Raw genomic sequence first — 19,749 nt, forward strand, 5'->3', positions numbered from 1 at the left:
CATAGATGAAAATAAAATGGAGGCTATGGAGGAAGGAAGGGTTAGATTGATCTTAAAAATCAGCACAAGATTGCAGGCCCTGTATAATTATGTTTTGTTCTACGTTCTCAACCCAGCAATACATTCTGTCTATGTCCTATGTAACTTACAACAGCCTTCTACACTATTCACAACACCATCAACTTTCAAGTCACCTGCAAACTTATAAACCCACCCTCCACTTCCTCGTCCAAGTCATTTATAAAAATCACAAAGAACAAGGGTCCCAGAACAGATCTCTGCCAAACACCACTCATCACTGACTTACAGGCAGAATACACTCTATCTACTACTGTACTACCCTCTTTTCTGTGAGCTGGCCAATCCCAAATCCATGCTGCCAAATTTCTATGGATCCCATGCCTATGACTTGATGGATGAACCTTCCATGGGGAACTTGTGAAATGCCTTACTAAAATCTACATACACCATGTCCACAGCTCTGTTGTCATCAATTTGTTTTGTCACTTCCCGAGAAAAAGTCGATCAGGCTCATGAAGCATGAACTGCACTTCACAAAGCTATGCAGAGAATCCCTAAAATTTCTGTGCTTCTCTAAATGCTTGTAAATCCTGTCTCTAAAAATGTTCGTCATTAGTTTGTCAACCACTGACTTAATATTCATTTGTCTATAATTCCAAGGGTTATCTCTATCACTTTCTTTGAGCAAAGGAACAACATTTTCCATCCTCCATTCTTTTGATACTACTTCTGTGGCCAGTGAGAATTCAGAAATCATTGTCAACACCCTGACTTCCCGCAGTAACCTGGGGTACAAGCTGTCTGGCCTGGGGCTTACATATCAAAAACTTCTATACTACCTCTTTCTTAACCTCTAATGTGTTTGAGCACATTAGCCTGTTCTACAATGATCTCATATTCAGCAAGGTCCCTCTCACTAGTGAACACTGAAAAAAAGTATTCACTGAGAATCTCCCTTACCTACTTCAGCTCCAGGCACATGTTACACCCTTTGTCCTAGAGCAGTCCTACCCTTACTCTCGTCAGAGTAGAATGCCTTGGGTTTTCCTTGATTCTACTTATCAAGGACTTCTCATGTCCCCTTCTAGTTCTCCTAAATCCCTTCTTAAGAGCCTTCCTAGGTGCCTTATAACTCTCAAGAACCTTGCCTGATTTTTGCTTCCTAAACCTAAAGTATGTATCCTTTTTCCACTTGACTAAATGTTCCACCTCTTTTGTCAATCATGGTTCCTTCAGCCTACATTGGTCAAAGGGGCAGCACAGTAGCATAGCGGTTAGCACAGTGATTTACAGCACCAGTGATTGGGGTTCCATTCCTGCTGCTGTCTGTAAGGAGTTCATATGTTCTTCCCATGACTGTGTGTTTCCTCCCATATTCCAAAAACATACAGGTTTAGGGTTAGTAAGTTGTGGGCATGCTTGTTGGTGCCTGAAGCATGGGGACACTTGTGGCTGGCCCCAGTACATTTGTGATGCAAACAATGCATTTTACTGTATATTTTGATGTTTCAATGTACATGTGACAAATAAAGTTAATTTTCTTCTTCATCCTTTCCCTCTCTCAATGGGACAATCTTACCCAGAACCTCATGCATATGCTCTCTAAATAACCTCCACACTTCTGTGTATTTCCCTGAGAACATCTGCTCCCAAATTATGCTCACAAGTTCCTGCTTATTAACAATGTAATTAGCCTATTCCAATTAAATATATACTCTCCTTTGTCTGCTCCTAACTTTGTCCATTGCTATGCTAAAGGTCAGGGAATTGTGGCCACTATCTCTGAAGTGCTCACCAACCCAAAAATCTGTCATCTGATGAGCTTCATTATATATAAAATTAAAATGTGATAGTTTTTCTCCCCTTTCTCATATTAAAGTGAAATTACCAAATTGTTCTGCATCTGCCAACGCATGTCTCTCTTTTTACCTGATATTGTTATCTGTGGAATGCAGCAAGTTTGGAGTGTGTATTGTAAGGTTAATTATCCTGCTTAATTCCACAGTAATTTCATTTTGACCGTTCTGCTTAAAATAGCTTATTTTAGTAATTGCAGTATATCAAAGTGTGCACAGTATACACAGTTTCAATGGACTGAAAGATCACTTTTGAGTTAACTTTTTTCCTGTTCCTGTGAATAATACTTCCTGTTACGATTTTTAATTCCATTTAGGGTGTCATGAATTCGCAAAGGAAAAGCTCTGTAGAATGTCAAGCACTGAGTGAAGGTAATTAATTTTATTTCATATATACTTTGCCAATAGTGCTGAGCAATCCAGTAGGACTAATGAAATAACAGTATTGAATTTGACATATTAGTAATAACTGGTGGTCCCCATTCTGTTTACTTAGTGACTTTGGTGATGTTGTGCCTTCCTTCAAAGTTAACTGTACCTTCAGTCTGCCATTTGATTAATCCCATCCTTACCTCCAGAATTGTCTGAATTTCTCCAAACCTGTTGATTGATATTCTACATGCATTATTTTTTGCTGAGATTTCCATGTCTTCATATTATCCATACTCCTTGTTACTGACTTATTCTCCCAAATGGTCCAGCTCTAGTCCATTCTTCGGTGTTATTCTCAGTTTGTATTTCCTCTCTCCCATCAAACCCATTCCAATCCTACCTCTCTGAACTCAAGCCAACTCCTTATCTCATAATATTGTTTTTGACAAACTTCCAACAAGTTAGCTACTGAATGATTAATGTGATTTTGTTGCATTTGCCTAGAAATTCAGCTATTTTACACTAACCCTTTCAGTATCATGTGTATGAAAGTTGGTATTTCTGTTGTATAAAGTGATTTTGAAGTATAAAGCGTTTTTCAATGTTGACTGTCAACCCTGGTAACATAAGTGGACAGTTACCATTGCAAATCATGTTTGCACATCTGGGTCACATTCTATAGGGACTCATACTGAATTAAATTATTCCTACTGCAATGCATTTTTGGAAATTACGTTACAGCAATGTTAATTTCTAAACAAAATTAGACCATAAGACCATAGGAGTAGAATTAGACCATTCGGCTCAACGTGTCTGTTCCACCATTCCATCATGGTTGATTTATTTTCCCTCTCAACCCCATTCTGCTGTCTTCTCCCTGTAACCTTTGATGTCCTGACTAATCAAGAACCTTTCAACCTCCACTTTAAGTATACCCAATGACTTGGTCTCCACAGCCATCTGTGGCAATGAATTCTACAGATTCTCCACCCTCTGGCTAAAGAAATTTCTCCTCATCTCTGTTCTAAATGGACATCCCTCTATTCAGAGGCTGTGCCCCTGGTCCTAGGCTCCCCCGCTCTGGGAAACATCCTCTATACGTCCACTCTATCTAGGCTTTTCAATATTTGATAGGTTTCATTGCGATCCCCCCCATTCTTCTAAACTCAAGGGAGTACAGGCTTAGAACCATCAAACGCTCCTCATATGTTAACCCTTTCATGTGTTATTGCCCACTCATAATCCATACAGGTGTTTTGGCACCATTCTGCAGATATATAATTTAAAGGGCATTCATATGTGGGTTCTAGACGAGTGCTGGGAACAGAAGTAGGGCCCTTTTTAAGTTATTTACTCACTGGATGCCCATCAATAAAAGCCCTCATTCACCCATTCTTCACACTACCAAAAAGAATGACTCTTGCCCAGCTCATGCATCTCCATACATATTAGTCTTTTCTGCCATTAAACATTAGTTGGCTGCAGCCCAGGACTTATCTGATATCCTGTTGCAGCAGCAGCTCATTAAGTCTGACAACGGAAAGCTAAGTGAAGGTGATTAATTTTAAGGAGTTATTTAAAGGAATAGAGAGAGGGGTGAGAAAAGTGGCTGGCCCAAAAGACATTACAAGGAATGGCAGTGATAGGATCCAAAGATGAGAATTTTAAAATGAGGCATTGATAGAAGAGAAGGCAGTAAACATCATTGGGTGCAGGTCTGTTGGTAATGGTATCACCTGTTAATCTGTCCTTACCCCCTGCTGATATCATCCACAAAACTCATGTCAAAATTTACGTATCTAGTTTCACCAGAAGAAAACTGGAACCAGAACTGGTTCCGGTCTAAGATCAAGAGAGTCACAACAAGGACGTCCCTAGGTGCTGATATTGGAAGTGACCACGACCTGGTGATAATGAACTTTAAAATCAGGCTGAAGAAAGTCAAGAAGCCCAGGCACATCAGAATGAAATTGAACTTGGACAGACTGAATGACCCCTCCATTGCAGTAAGTTTCCACCACTGCTGATGCTTGATGAAAATGTTAAAGCATTGACAGGTAAGTTCAATGAAGTGATGACAGAAACAGCCAATGGGATGCTTGGAAAACTCTGCTCGTAAACCCAACCCTGGGTAACAGAGGGGATTCTGGAAATGTGTCGCATTAGAAGAGACTTGAAGAAAACCAGGAACACAGCAACAGGAGCTGTAGTGTACAGGGAATACATGATCAAGGCCAAAGAAGAATGGATTGAGAGACAGTGTATAGAGATAGAAGATAGTCTGAACAAGAATAATAACAGGCAATTATTTCAAATTGTGAATTACCTCACTAAACAGAGACAGTCACAAATCAGCACCATTCCAGACAAAGAAGGAACCCGTCTCACATAAGATGAAGACATTCTCAACAGATGGACTGAGTTTTGTTCAGACTCTTACAACTATCAGATCCAAGAGGCCCCAGCATACTCGCAAGCCAGGACTCCTCGAACGACAATGACCTTACAATTCTGTGGGAAGAAGTAAAAGCAGCCATCAGATCGCTGAAGAATGGGAAAGCTGCAGGAATCGACAACATCCCGGCTGACCTGATAAAACATGAGGGAGAGATAGTGATAGACATCCTCACCAATATCTGCAACAAAACCTGGCAGACTGGGGAATGGCCAATACCCTGGACAAAATCACTCATCATCATTCTCCCCAAGAAAGGCAATTTAACAGCAATGTCAGAATGATAGAACCATAAGTCTTATCAGCCACACAAGCAAAGTGACATTGAAAGTCATCTTCAACAGACTGAAACCATGGGCAGAAGAAATAATTGCAGAAGAGCAGGCTGGATTTAGAAGTGGAAGAAGTACAACTGAACAGATATTCAAGCTCTGAGCCCTGTCTGAGAAATACAAACAACATCAATAGGACATCTTCCACATGTTCATAGATTTCAAAAAGACTTTCAATAAGGTGTGGCATGATGCACTCTGGGCCACAATGAAAAAATACAACATGGACCAGAAGCTGACCCAAACCATCAAACAGCTCTACACCAAAGCTAGCAGTGCAGTACTTGTTCAAGGCACAGTTGGAAAGTGGTTCCATACATCAATTGGAGTCTGACAAGACTGCCTCCTTTCACCCACACTGTTCAACATTTTCCTGGAGCAAGTAATGTCAGATGCCTAGAAGACCATATCGGCACAGTCAGCATCAGAGGACAGATCATAACCAGCCTCAAGTTCACCGATAACTTTGATGGGTTGGCAGGAAATGAGGATGAATTGGCCTGCCTTGTGAACCATCTGGACAATACATCTACCAGATATGGCATGACCATTGCAGAGAAAACCAAGCTGATGAGAAGTAGTGAAGAGCCAATCATGACAAAAATCAGTCAGTGGACAAGAATTAGAGACTGCCAAATGGTTCTTGATGACATCTTGATGTCACTATCAATCAAGAAGGGTCAAAGCCTGAAGGCCTTGCAAGGACAGCCCAAACAACAGCAACACTGGCTAAACTAAAACCAATCTGCAGAGACAATAACATCACTCTCAGATCCAAGTTGAAACTCCTGCACGCTCTTGTGCTCGCCATCTTCTTGTAAGCATGCAAATCATGGACTTTGACAACTGCAAAAGAAGATCCATGCAGTAGAAACGAGATCCTTCAGAAGGCTCCTCAGCATCTCCTATACAGGCCATGTCTCAAACAACGAAGTAGAAAGGATCATCCAGCATGAGACACAATGAAGGTCTGCTGTCCACAGTAAAGAAGAGGAAACTAAGATGGTGTGGCCACATAATAAAATCAAGTGGACTTTCAAAGACCAGTCTTCAGGGCAACAGTGCAGGGAAGAGGAAAATGGGACAGACAGAGGAAGAAATGGATAGACAACATTGCAGAGTGGACCAGAGTGGCTTGCCTCAACGCAGGCACTCACTACAGCTGTGAGAGATGGAGGCAATTCATCTGTACAGCACCCCTGTGATCCAGGTGGGTTGAGGGATCGTAACCATAATTATTAACAAGTGTTCAACAAGTGGAACCAGCTTGTGCAAAACCTTGATGCCATGCTAATCCAAAGCTTCCACCTGAATTGAAACGTTTTGATTTCTGGATTAAAATTCTTCACCACCTTCTGCCTTCTTAGCCTCTTATAAAATATTTAGGTTGTTTAAAACTCAGTTGCCTAACTCTACCACATTATGTCTTTCTCACTTACCACTCCCTTACTTTTAGACTTGCATTGGTATCTTATTCCTACATGAGAATTTTATTTATTTATTGATCCTTCCCTATCTGGAGCTCATCCTAATAATCAATTTCTTTATGGGTTTTGTTCCTCTTCCACTGCCTCTGGTATTCCACCTACCTTTGGCACATAGAGTTATTTTTGGTCTATGGAGACCAATCCATTCTCTGGACGTCCATCTTCCTCTCCAACTGTTGGCTGACGAACATCATCTCCGTCACTAAATTTTTAATCACATTTTATAACTGTGCATTAAATATTCTTTTATCTTTCTATTTTGTAACCTTTCTGGCTACTCCTGTAAACCCATTTTGGTGGCATTTTCTGAATTAAATGCACAGAAAGACGTGCTGCTGTTGTTTTCTCCTGAAGTGTCTTTTTGATTATACAAGGTGACAACAATAACTTAATGTGCTATTCTCATTTTATCTCATCCAAATATGATTCAGTGAATCTACAATATTTTAATATCTTCATCTTCATGTCTTAGTGTTATAATCATATACAGTAATGCTGAAAAATAATCCCAGATTTTTAATTTAAAATTTTCACCCATTTTGTCAGATCTCATTGGGTGAGAAAACAGGAAACTGTAGTCCCAGAATCTATTGTCAAACTATATAATTCATGAAATCAGCTCATATTGCCTGTAATTTCCTTAAATATTATATCGATTATACTAATTATATTGTAATTTGCACCTGTTATGCTTAGATACATGAAAGTATATTATCATTTATCTGGTGTGCAGAGGAAAGAATAATAACATTAGTATTTCTTCAGCAGGGAGATAACAGGAATAGGCACACATTCATAATGGCTATTCCAATTTATATCATAGAAATCAAAGCAAAATAAAGTTCTCAAACAAATAAGTGAATATAAATCACACTTGTCACATGAAATTTTATTTCGTAGATCGAACAGCACAGGCCAGTATCAAACCATGGGTTTATCTACTACATGAGTGTAGTTAGAAAGCAATAACCCGACTGAAGACATCTATCATTGGACATAGGTTAGAATGATTAAAAACAGTGTTAAACATCTGGGAACAAGTAGTCATAGTTTGTATAAAATTGAAATATTTTTTAAAAATGGAGATGAAGGATAAAATTACAAATGTAACTAACAGACTCAGACTAGCATGAGGCTAAATATGACAAGCCCCACTGCAGGCTCAAATACTGGGTTAGTACTTTGTTGATGTGCTTGAGGCTTTAAACTGAGACTCAACTGCTTTTTTTTGCTGAACTACAAGATCCCAAATACTATTTGACAATGACAGCAGATTTCCGTTGCCTCCAGCCATCCCAAATTGCTTCACAAGCAATTAAAGAACTGTAATACCAATTGTTGTTCTTATCAGCTGTAAAAAAGAGCCACGGCAATGTAGAAAATTACTGTTTTTTTTTTGTCCTGCTAACAAAAAAATAGCTGATTAATCTACTTTTGAATTATAAGGGAGTCAAGGGGAATGAGAAAAGAATAGAAAGTTGGTGTTGAGACCAAACTGGATTTGTCACTGTCTTATTAAATAGCACAGTAGGCTTGAGGAGGCACCTAGTCTACTCCTGATCCAGCTTCTTGGGTTAAATATATACTACTAAAATTCTCATGCTCTGTTTGTGACCTCCAATTAACCCAAATGGTGCATTACTACGGCACTTTTTTTGACTAAATCAACTTAAAATGCGCTAACTTACAGAATGCATGCAAAGTTCAGGGTTATATATTTGTATAAAATTGCTCACTCGTCAATCAACAGGCCCCGCTTTCCACAGCCTGAGCCGATTCCACCTTTCATGGAAACCGCGACGCGACACCACGACGCATGCGCACGGCCAGCCTCAGCAGCGCCTCACGATGCTCACAGCAGCGACACCAACCACAGCAAAAGGGCAGGGCTATCACAGCCATTTAGGAGAGCGCCAACCACATCAACAAAAATCAGCATCCTGGAGGCTTTGGTGTTACTGCTTTATATCTTCTATCAAGCATCAGGGTAAAAAAAATATGGACAGCTTAATTATGCTGCGTGGAAAGAGAAGGGGGACATTATGGTCAAGAGATGACACCAAACGCTTCAGGAAGCGGCAAGGAGAGGGAGAGAACAAGATTCGGATGAGGTCAGGGCCGCACGACTCCAGGATCAAAGAGTCAGGACAAAAAAAGTGAGAGAAGAAGAGCCCCTCAGCTACGTGGAGTACTTCGCCATGTCTTCAGCCCGAGCCTGTGGCTCCGGAGGGTTCCTGTGCTGTGGAAGACGTCCTGCCTTGTCCCTGTGCCAAAGACGCCACGCCCCAGCAGCCTCAATGACTACAGACTGGTGGCATTGACCTCCCACATCATGAAGACCCTGGAGAGACTTGTTCTGGAGCTGCTCCGGCCTATGGTCAGGCCACACTTAGATCCCCTCCAGTTCGCCTACCAGCCCCTACTAGGAGTTGAGGATGCCATCATCTACCTGCTGAACCGTGTCTACGCCCACCTGGACAAGCCAGCAAGCACTGTGTGGGTCATGTTTTTTGACTTCTCCAGTGCGTTCAATACCATCCGCCCTGCTCTGCTGGGGGAGAAGCTGACGGCAATGCAGCTGGATGCTTTCCTGGTGTCATGGATTCTTGATTACCTGACTGGCAGTCCACAGTACGTGTGCTTGCAACACTGTGTGTCCAACAGAATGATCAGCAGCACTGGGGCTCCACAGGGAACTGTCTTGTCTCCCTTTCTCTTCACCATTTACACCTCGGACTTCAACTACTGCACAGAGTCTTGTCATCTTCAGAAGATTTCGGATGACTCTGCCATAGTTGGATGCATCAGCAAGGGAGATGAGGCTGAGTACAGGGCTACAGTAGGAAACTGGTCACATGGTGTGAGCAGAATTATCTGCAGCTTAATGTGAAAAAGACTAAGGAGCTGGTGGTAGACCTGAGGAGAGCTAAGGTGCTGGTGACCACTATTTCCATCCAGGGGGTCAGTGTGGACATGGTGGAGGATTACAAATACCTGGAGAAACGAATTGACAATAAACTGGACTGGTCAAAGAACACTGAGGCTGTCTACAAGAAGGGTCAGAGCCATCTCTATTTCCTGAGGAGACTGAGGTCCTTTAACATGTGCCGGACGATGCTGAGGATGTTCTACGATCCTGTGGTGGCCAGTGCGATCATGTTTGCTGTTGTGTGCTGGGGCAGCAGGCTGAGGGTAGCAGACACCAACAGGATCAACAAACTCATCCGTAAGGCCAGTGATGTTGTGGGGATGGAACTGGACTCGCTGATGGTGGTATCTGAAAAGAGGATGCTGTCCAAGTTGCATGCCATCTTGGACAATGTCTCCCATCCACTACATAATGTACTGGTTGGGCACAGGAGTACATTCAGCCAGAGACTCATTCCACCGAGATGCAACACAGAGTGTCATAGGAAGTCATTCCTGCCTGTGGCCATCAAACTTTACAACTCCTCCCTTGGAGGGTCAGACACCCTGAGCCAATAGGCTGGTCCTGGACTTATTTCCTGGCATAATTTACATATTACTATTTAACTATTTATGGTTTTATTACTATTTAATTATTTATGGTGCAACTGTAACAAAAACCAATTTCCCCTGGGATCAATAAAGTATGACTATTGACTGTTGACAGAGGAGGAGGGGCATTCACATCTCCAAAATGACAACAATAGGCACAGAAGGAGGAGAGAACAAGAACCAGATCAGGCCAGGTCTGCACGACTCCTGGATCAGAGAGAAAGAACAAATGGTAGAAGAGATGAAGATACGAAGGATGAAAGGGTTGCGCATCTCCAGAATGACAAAAGCAGGCAGAGAAGGAGGAGAGAGGAAGAGACAGAGGAGAAAAGGAAGTATCAACTCGAGAATATCCTTCGTTAAACGAGGAGGAGCTATATTTGTCTTGCTACGCGTCTTTCTTCTTTAATAAACTGAGTTTTTCTTCTTTAATTTCCAAAGCACATCACATCAGACTGCACTACCTTTCTCTCAAAGGGTGTCCCAACGGGTTACCAGGTTGTCTAGTTATGTTTAAATTTAAAACCCGTTATTGCCTAGTTTGTCTATTCTTAGTCATCAGCAGAGTGAAGGATGGTATTGTGCCATCACATGGCATTGAATCTTCAGTAATTAGCTCACAGGTTCCCAGTTTGAGCTTCTCCGGGTCTACTTGGCAGCAGAGCTTATGACAGCTCAAGTCTAAACGTTATACACCTCCTGATTTAGTGTCATCTAGAAACATAAGGATGGAGCCTTGTGCATTCACATCCAAATCATTTATATAAACAGCGAGTAACAGCCAACTGTTGAGGAATACCACTCGTCACAGGCTTCTATTCTGAGAAACAACCTACACCCACCACTTTCCAAGATGATTTTGAATCCACCTAACCAGCTCTCCCTGCATTCCATGGGACTTAACCTTCTAGATCAGCTGTACACAGTGCCCAGAATCTGAATACTGACAGGTATCTCACGGTCGAAATACCACGCTATTTTTTCGTGTCACCTGTTTGTATTGAATACAGTCATAAGGATATACATGAATATATGAACAAATAATTTTTGGCAGTATCCTATCTATTTTTAACCTCTAGACATGAGACAAGATTTCTCCATTAGATGAAAGTTTTTGCTTATTTATGTGATAAGAACATCATTGTCAGTTATCATTCATCCAGCATTGCACCAGATTAGAAGGCACTTTGGAGTCAAACACATGGTGCCAGCCTAGATAAGGACAGCAGAATTCTATGCTCAAAGGAGATAAGTGAATTTTTAAGCTGGCCAGTAATTTTTTAAGTCACTATCACTGATATTATCCATTAAATAATTAAGTACATTGATTGATGTATTTTCTTGCTGCCGTGGATAGATTCAAAGTCAAGGATCCATGTTAATTGCCCAGACTTCTGATTTCCAGACTAGTAGTTTCTGCCAGCTACAAGGCTTAAGTTAGGAGGCTTGTGGAACGCTCTCCAGATACCTCTGTGATTGCAGCTCAAAACAGCAATCGACATAATTCAGCATAGGCTTTGGACATCGTGTGCTGAGTCACAAAACAAAGGAATCCAGTTTGTAACTAGCTCTTGAAAACCACACTTACACAGTTCGTCATTTAAAAATTCTGGCCACTGAAGATTTTGTGATGGGAGAATTAATAATTGTACTGCTGTTGCATATTAAAGAAAGGTGGTTAGACTCTTTGTTGGAGATGATTGTTGCCTGGCACTTGCCACTCATCAGCTCATGCTTCAAGGTTGTCATGCTGTTGTTGCATGTGGGTGTGGATTATTTCATTTTCCAAGGAGCTGCAACTAGAATTTAACATTGCGCAATCATCAGCAAACATTTTTACTTCTAATGAAGGTCATAGTTGAAGCTGCTTAATATAGATAAGTCCATGGCAATAATATGAAGAATTCCTGCAGTGATCTCTTGGAGCTGGGATGATTGACCTTCAATGACCATAAACATCTTTTATTCATATTCATGTCTTTGCCTTTAAAAATAATAAAGAGCACTGTTCAGCATTGTAAAAGCAAATAATTATAACTCATACAATTAAGAAACTTCCAAAAACATATATTAATATTTACAGCCAGATGGACCTACAAATCTGAAGTAAAATCTAGGCTCATCGTTAGTCACACCTTCCAGTAATAGAGACAAGGGAAGTAAATGATCTAGGTGAGCTAATGTATTCCCCCTGTGATATCTGAGAAAGAGATCCAGTGCACATATATGAATGGGTAAAGTGGTCAGTCAAGGCAGTTAGGGGATCTTTCCTTGGTATCACTGGCAGTGAATTATGATAGAAAATCAGAAGCTCAGATTTATTTCACTTATCCTCTTCCAATCACTGCACCAACAAAACATTAGTAAATTTTGGCTGTTGGTGAACTTTTCCTATTTCAATTCTGAGTGCTCTGTCTTTTATTTTGCTCTTGTTTTTTTGCTATTTTTCTGGTCAGTGATTAGCCTGTAAATAAATGTGATAATGTAGTATTAATTTAATGCATATTAGTTTATTGATGTGATATTCAAGAATGCCATGAGAACGTGCTAGATCTCAAGCGATCCCCAGTGAATTACATAACATAGTTGGGGAGGAGTTAGTTGTTAATCCATGACACAATTTTATGATTATAGTGAAATCTGTTCATGGGAAGTGCCCTTCTGCTTTGAAAGGAAAATACTCAATTTGTAACAATTCCTGCTTCAGATATATCACTAGAAGGTAATAATTTTGAAATCTATATTGATTGTTGTTTCACTGAGACTAATTGATTTGGGTAATTCTTTAATATTCAATTGACTTCCAGTTTATGGAATTATTAACTGTGGATAGTTTAATGTAGTATTTGTGAACATGACCCAGCCAGCTTAATACCTAAAAGTACAAGGATAATGGGATAAATCTCCCAAAATGAACTGATAAAGAAGCGCAGATTCAGGAGAGTGTTAGTTAATTGCAATGAAGGTCCTTAATGATGCATGATATAGTGTTTCAGGTCACAATCACACCAAACATTAAGGAGCAAAGAGAAACAAATACAGAGAAGGCAGAAGAGAACAATCAATCATATAATCCAAGAGACTCGGAGAGACAAAAATTTAATTTAAACAGAGCAGAAAATCAATATAAGGAAAGGTTTTGAAATAGAGAAGTTAGATAATATGAAGGAGGACTCAACTTTTGCCCTAAATTGTGGAGTCGACAAGCCAGCCCAGAAAAACCAGGACTGGCATAGAAAATTTCTGCAGGATTTTGGCAGGGGGTAGAATTCTTGAGAAACAGAGGGACCTTCATGTACATCCAAAGATCCCTCAAGGATAGATAGATTAGAGTCATAGAGGAATACAGCATGGAAACAAGTCCTTTAGCCAAACCAGTCTATACATTCTCCTTGCTAGTCCCAGTTGCCTGCATTCCAACCATAACCCTCCAAGCCCCTCCATTCCACGTACCTAAACGTTACAGTTGTACCTGTCTTGACCACTTCCACTTGCAGATCAGTTACCTCTCTTTTGAATCTCTTCTCTCTTGCATCTCTGCTCAATAGTTTAGGACTCCTCAGTCCTGTGGAACATTCTATGACATTCCACTTTATTTATACCTCTCATGATTTTATAAACTTCTATGAGGTCCTCATTCTTCTGCGTGCCAGTGTGGCAAATCTCTCCCTATGACTCAGGCCCTCAAGTGCAGGCATCATCCTTATAAATCTCTTCTGCACCCTCTCCTGCTTGATGATGTCTGTCTTATAATCGGGTGGCCAAAACTGTACACAATACTTAAAGTGCAGCCTCAACAATGACTTGTATAATTGCACCATAGCGACCCTACTCCTAAACTTGATTCCTTGTCTGATGAAGACCAGCATCTTCATCATGCTACTTGTTCAGCAAACTATGCGCTTGCACTCCTAGATCCCTCCGTTCCACAAAGGTGGTAAGGTGGGTTAAGTGATACAGAAGGCATATAGGATACAAGCCTGGGCATTGAATGTAAGTGCATGGAAATTATCATACTGCTTTATGAAATATTGGTGAGGCCACAACTGGAATATTATGTAATTTTGGTCGCAGCAATATAGAAATGAGTGATTGTTCTGGAGAGGTTACAGTGGAGATTCACTGGAATATTGCCTGAGACTGTTGTAAGGTGAAACTAGATAGGCTGACTTTGTTTTCCATGAAGTGGAGATGGCTGAGGGAAGGGGTGCCCCGATGTTCAAAATTATGAGAGCATACGTAGAGTAGACATGAGTAAATTCCACACCTCAGTAGGTGTATCTGTGAGCAGAGGGCAAAATATTAAGGTAAAGATTAGGAGAGGATATATGGAAAAATTCTTTTCACCAAGTCTGTTGCTGGAATTTAGAGTGCATTTGGTAGAGAGGATGGTGAAGTCAGAGAGTCTCACAATCTTTAAGAATCCAGATAAGCGCATGATGTCAGTGCATTCAATTTCAAATTTATTATTGGCAGAGGCATTCATACACAATGTATTCAGTATATAAATGCCATGAAAATGGGCTTTTTACAGCAGCAGCATATAACCATGTTACAAGATAAGAACAAATGTAAGGTTATAATCTTAACATTAGTTATGCATATATGCAAAATAAACAACAACATGAGTACAAAATTGGGTAGTGTTACAGTTTTTAGGTCATGTTTAAAAACATGATCGCAGTAGGAATAAGCCGTTGTAAAACCCAGAAGTATGGGTCTTCAAGCTCCTGTACCTCCTGCCCTGTGACAGTATTAAAATTCCGCTACAGACCAAGTGCTGTAAATGGAATAAGTATAAATGTGTACTTTATGATTGGCATGGACTGGAAGGCTAAAGGACCTGTTTCTGTGCTATGTATATCTGTGACTTTATTATTAATTATTTGTCACTGTTTTTCATTGTCCATATCTTTGACTCTTTCTAAAGTGTGCAAGTGTTCCGTGACCAGGTACAGGAAACCCACACCTCTTGGACTAGAACTAGGATTACCCAACCCAGTTTTTGACAGAATACATACCAGCGGGTTCATGTATGAGTTGCTGTTTCCATTGCATTCTAGAAACCAGCATGCAACTTTTTTTTTAAAAAAAGCATTTTACAAAATAAATGCTTTGCTTGATTTTCAGTAGTCTTATTTTATACACTGGGCTACTTATTCTTTGTAGTCAAATGGTTTTATAAAGTTAACAATTTATGATGTCTTTTCTTTGATGCCCTTAGACTTTTTTAAGTATTTCAATATGTAAGAAACTGAAAATGCAATACTAGATCTTGGCTCAAGATCTTGGGAGTTACAGCATCAGTCAGGACTCTTAATCATCCCAAGATTTTTTTTAATCACAAACTATTCAGGACTAGAGAAAATATAATACTGTTTGATTTTTGGTTGTGAATAAGATCATTCCAGTACTTTATTAAGAAGTATCTGTATTAAAGGGCGAGTCAGCTAATTACTTCAAGAGACATAAATTTCTGCATTAATTATGCCATTTCCTTGGAGTTTCTTATTAGTTAATAGGGCAAGTCTTTTGTTCAATGTAGGAACAGAAGATGCAAATTCAACAGACCAGACATCATCTATGGAAAAAGAAAGAGTTCTAACAAAGGAGTTGATATGTAGACAATGTTTCTCTATCAAGATGTGCTGCTTAAGCTTCTAGGTGTTTCAAGTATTTTCCACTTTTATTCCAGAGTTTGAAAAATAAATCAGCAAGTATAATTTTAAATTCAAAATTTCAGGAAGAGGTACATTTGGTCAAGAGCCTGGTAGGTGAATGCATCAGTGGAATATAATCTTTAACCATACAAGCTAAGAATGTGTGGCATGAAACACTCACAGCTGCACTGCTAACAGCTTTGTCTTCACAAGTACTTCTTCCCACTCCTTCAAGTCTACTGTCATTACGTCAGTCTTCAAAAAACAAAAAAAAACCCTCAGGCCCTTTTCTATCCTCATTTCCAGCAAGGACTTTAAATGTGTCATAGTTTCCAGTATAATACTATCTTCCCTGAAACTCCTTGTTCAAATCCCACTAATCAGGTTCCACCTCCTATCTCACACTGGAATGGTTTTGATTAATGTTTATAATGACAACCTATGTAATTGTGATCTATTTCTCTTTTTTGTTCTTTTACCTGTTGTCAATCATTTATCACAGGTCCTCCTCCACAAGAACTTCACTTGACCTGTTCCATTCTTACCTATCCAGTTGTTTCCAGTGAATCACCCTTAATGGCATTTTTTCCAGCACCTGCAGAGTTACTTTTAGTATATTCCAAAGATCACTGTCCTATTCCTCATGTATTTGCTGCCCTGTGATAGTATTATCCAAAATCACATGCTTGCTGGCATTACACATTTTTAAGTCATCAACTATGATACTTTCAATGAATCTCCACCATCCAATACTAAATGAGGAACCATTTTCTGAACTAAAAATTGGAAGGACTAAATCCATTGTTTTCAGTCCTTACCACAACCTCTCTTGCTTATCCACCAATCCCATTCCTATTTCAGGTAGCTGCGAAACTGAACCAAAATCTAATTTTGGTGTCATATCTAGTCTCCAAGAGCTTTACACAAACAACATAACATTACAATTATTGCATGTTTCCACCTCTGTGAAATCTTTATATGGGTTGCTGCTCCTTGCCAATGTAGTTACAGTACTACCTTGTAAAAATACAAAATTATCTGCTGGGAGTATTCATATCAAGAAGGCATACCCTCAGATTAGAGCTAGTCTGTACAGAGTTGATATCACAAAGTGTTTTTTCAAATAAAGAACACAAATCTGAAATGTTCCCAGTAGGGATAAATAGAAACCGTCAAAACTGAGATAATTATTGTTAAGTAAAGATACGGTGTTACAGAACGTAAGTGAATGGGTGGAGTTAACTACAAAACAGCTATGATTTAGTGACAGAATTGACTCAATAGGACTGAGTAGCTTCACCCTGTGAGTCTAGATCCTGAAATCTGCTACTACGCTCCCATTGTTTTCTACCCCTTCTTGAACGTTGTCATCCAATGATAACTTTTTCCACAGACTAGTTCTGCAATGTCGAGCTAATCAAGAACCACATATCAGAAGATTTATAGGATAATTTTTGTAGGTATTGGCTGTTTGAAGCAGTTGTCCAATTAATCTCATTTTTGGCCCTATGCATGATTTTTTTTCAGGTATGTATCTATCTGAACCACATAAATGTAGAGAATCCAAATAGCAAATGAGAAAACAAGTAGGTTGACAAGTCTCTTTGTGTGTTGCCCCAGCCATCCATCTTCTCATTCCATCAAGATATCTCAATACCCTTTTTCTTTGCATCAACTTCGCCAGTGTGGCCCTGCTGTAGGTGTTCCTTAATGGCAATTGCTCAGCATCAAGAATAATTGCTTGCTTTCTCGGTTTATGGACTTAGGTGGCAGTTGAGACCAGCGAAGACTATAAACTCTACTAGAAATGGAGCCAGCTGGTGTTTGATAGGCTAGATATGTGGATACTATGAGAGATGATGCACCCCTTTGAGAAATAAGAAATTAGATACTTGGTTCTTCATTTTGATTAGTCACAGGGAAAAGACTTTTCACGTCATTGACAGTATTACGTATCTTTTCAAGCAGTCTTTCAGAACATCCTTGAAGCATTTCCCCAGTTCTCCTGTTAATCTTTTGCTGTGACAGAGCCCATAGGAGAGCTCCTGCTTTGGGATCCAAGCTGTCTGAGTGGAAATAAAGTCTTAATGAGGTGTTGTCTGCCTGGGATTGGCCATTGACATTCATTTGCTAATGTTGCCAATGGATTTGGAGGATTTTACAGAAAAGGCATTGATGAATCTATCCAATCGCAAACAAGAGAAAATCTGCAGATGGTGACACATACAAAATGCTGGAGGAACTCTGCAAGCCAGGCAGCATCTATGGAAAAGAGTAAAGTCAACGTTACAGGCCCAGACCCTTCATCAGGACTTCATCTCCAGCATATATCTTAATTGATAGAAATCACAGTATGATTCTGGGAGCAACTCTTTGGACTCTAGGTGGACCAATGCAATGACTTTCATTGTGGCAGGGAGGTTACAACAGTAAGTGGTCATGATAACGATTCCCTTAAGGTCCCCTGACATATCCACCTCTTGTGTCTTTGTGTCTGAATTTGCTCACCAAAGAGTTTTGGAAATTCATCAGGAATACTCTCTGTTCTAATGGTTTTTCAGCTGACATATGACCTTTTTTGATTCTTGGTCTGAAGTGCTGGTGAGACTGGAACAGGTTGAGTGTTCTGGAGTGGAAGTCAAGGACAGAGTTCCATTAGAAAAAGTTCTAGAAGTTACACTTCCAGAGGACACTGCTTAATTCTTCAAGCTCTCCTTCCCACCTGTTTTGTTTTCACCTTTGGCACTCTATTCTCCCAACAGCTGTTTGCTCCTCCCAGTGAAAGCCTCATGAGAAAACTCAGGAGAGGGACAGTTCCAGTCATGGTGGAGGAATGAGTTGCTGTCCCAGGGTGAGATTGAATCTGCTCCCATCAGGTGGGGAGGAATGTACTGGGAGCCAACAATCAGGCTGTTGACAGTGGGGCACTTAATACTGTCAACGTCAAACAATATCAGTATGGCAGCTTCAGATCTTCAAAAGCTTTCAAACAGGGTCCTTATTAGATTGCGGACTGTGTACATTGCAGTCACTGGGATGGGGAGTAGTTCTGGCAGCATCATTTGATCATGTGAAACCTTTCCTGCAGTTTTGGCCAAACTCGGACAATAGATTCTGTTGCAGTAGACCTGCTATCTCATCTATCTCCCTTAACCGGTCTTCCCAGTTACTTTAGAAACAGGTCATAATTTTGGGGCACTTGTTCTCAAGTTAACAGGTGCAAACTTAAAGCCAAAACACTTGCTGACCTCAGTAGCAGACAAAACATTCCAGGTAATAGATAAATCACATGTCAGGTGCAAACAGCGAAACATAATTCAAATGCCAGTGTTTTATGAGTTCTCCATCTTTAAAATAAATCTGAATTCTGATCTGCACACCGGTGACAGCAAACTTGTTTAATCCTCCTATTTTCTGGATCAACACCTGATTTCACATCAGGATGAATTCTTTTATACTACTGCAACCATTCAGTAATTTCAGTGGTGGGGAAGGGAGAAACGCTTCAGGTGCAATCATAGAATAGGCTCTCTTAAATTTCTTTTTTAGTCTTTCCTTGTCAGTTTTGTTATTGAGCTATTCTAAAATAATGGGTCAGATCTTTTGAATCGCCATGCGCAAGCTCTTTCTCTATGCAGGTGCAACCACAGTGCACACCATTCAATGAATTCTTACTGACTTTGTCAAATTCTTAAAGGATTTCAGAAGGAAGGAGGAATTTTTAAAAAATAAAATTTGGATCTGGCTACTGTACACAAGGAAAATATAAGGACTACACTACGTAGCCCTTTGAATCTGCTCTTTTCTTCATCAAGATCCTATTAGGACTTTCTAGCACCATCACTCTCTCCCTTCATGTTCAAGATGAAATCTAGTCAATAGTAGTTGGAAAGAATTGGTTGTAAGAAAATCTGTAAATTCTACTTTTTCAGAGTCAACAATCCCAGAGACCCTGCTCCCCAAAACAACCAACTACACTGATTCAGAGATGAAATTTCAGTGAATGTTCGCCAGTGATTTGAAAAAAATCTTGTCCAATATCCTTTC

At 40.0% G+C, this 19,749-nt stretch overlaps 1 protein-coding gene across 3 annotated transcripts in view; it reads left to right on the plus strand.

Annotated features, from left to right (window-relative positions):
* cep72 (centrosomal protein 72) overlaps window positions 1-19,749 on the plus strand; it is a 180,167-nt gene that overhangs the window by 133,155 nt on the left and 27,263 nt on the right. For all 3 annotated transcript variants that reach the window (XM_072283441.1, XM_072283443.1, XM_072283442.1), the window contains one exon: window positions 2,195-2,249. In XM_072283441.1, the coding sequence (XP_072139542.1) occupies window positions 2,195-2,249 (55 nt within the window). The remainder of the gene's footprint in view (window positions 1-2,194; window positions 2,250-19,749) is intronic.

Source organism: Mobula birostris, chromosome 19, assembly GCF_030028105.1.
Source record: "Mobula birostris isolate sMobBir1 chromosome 19, sMobBir1.hap1, whole genome shotgun sequence".
Taxonomy (NCBI): Eukaryota; Metazoa; Chordata; class Chondrichthyes; order Myliobatiformes; family Myliobatidae; genus Mobula; species Mobula birostris.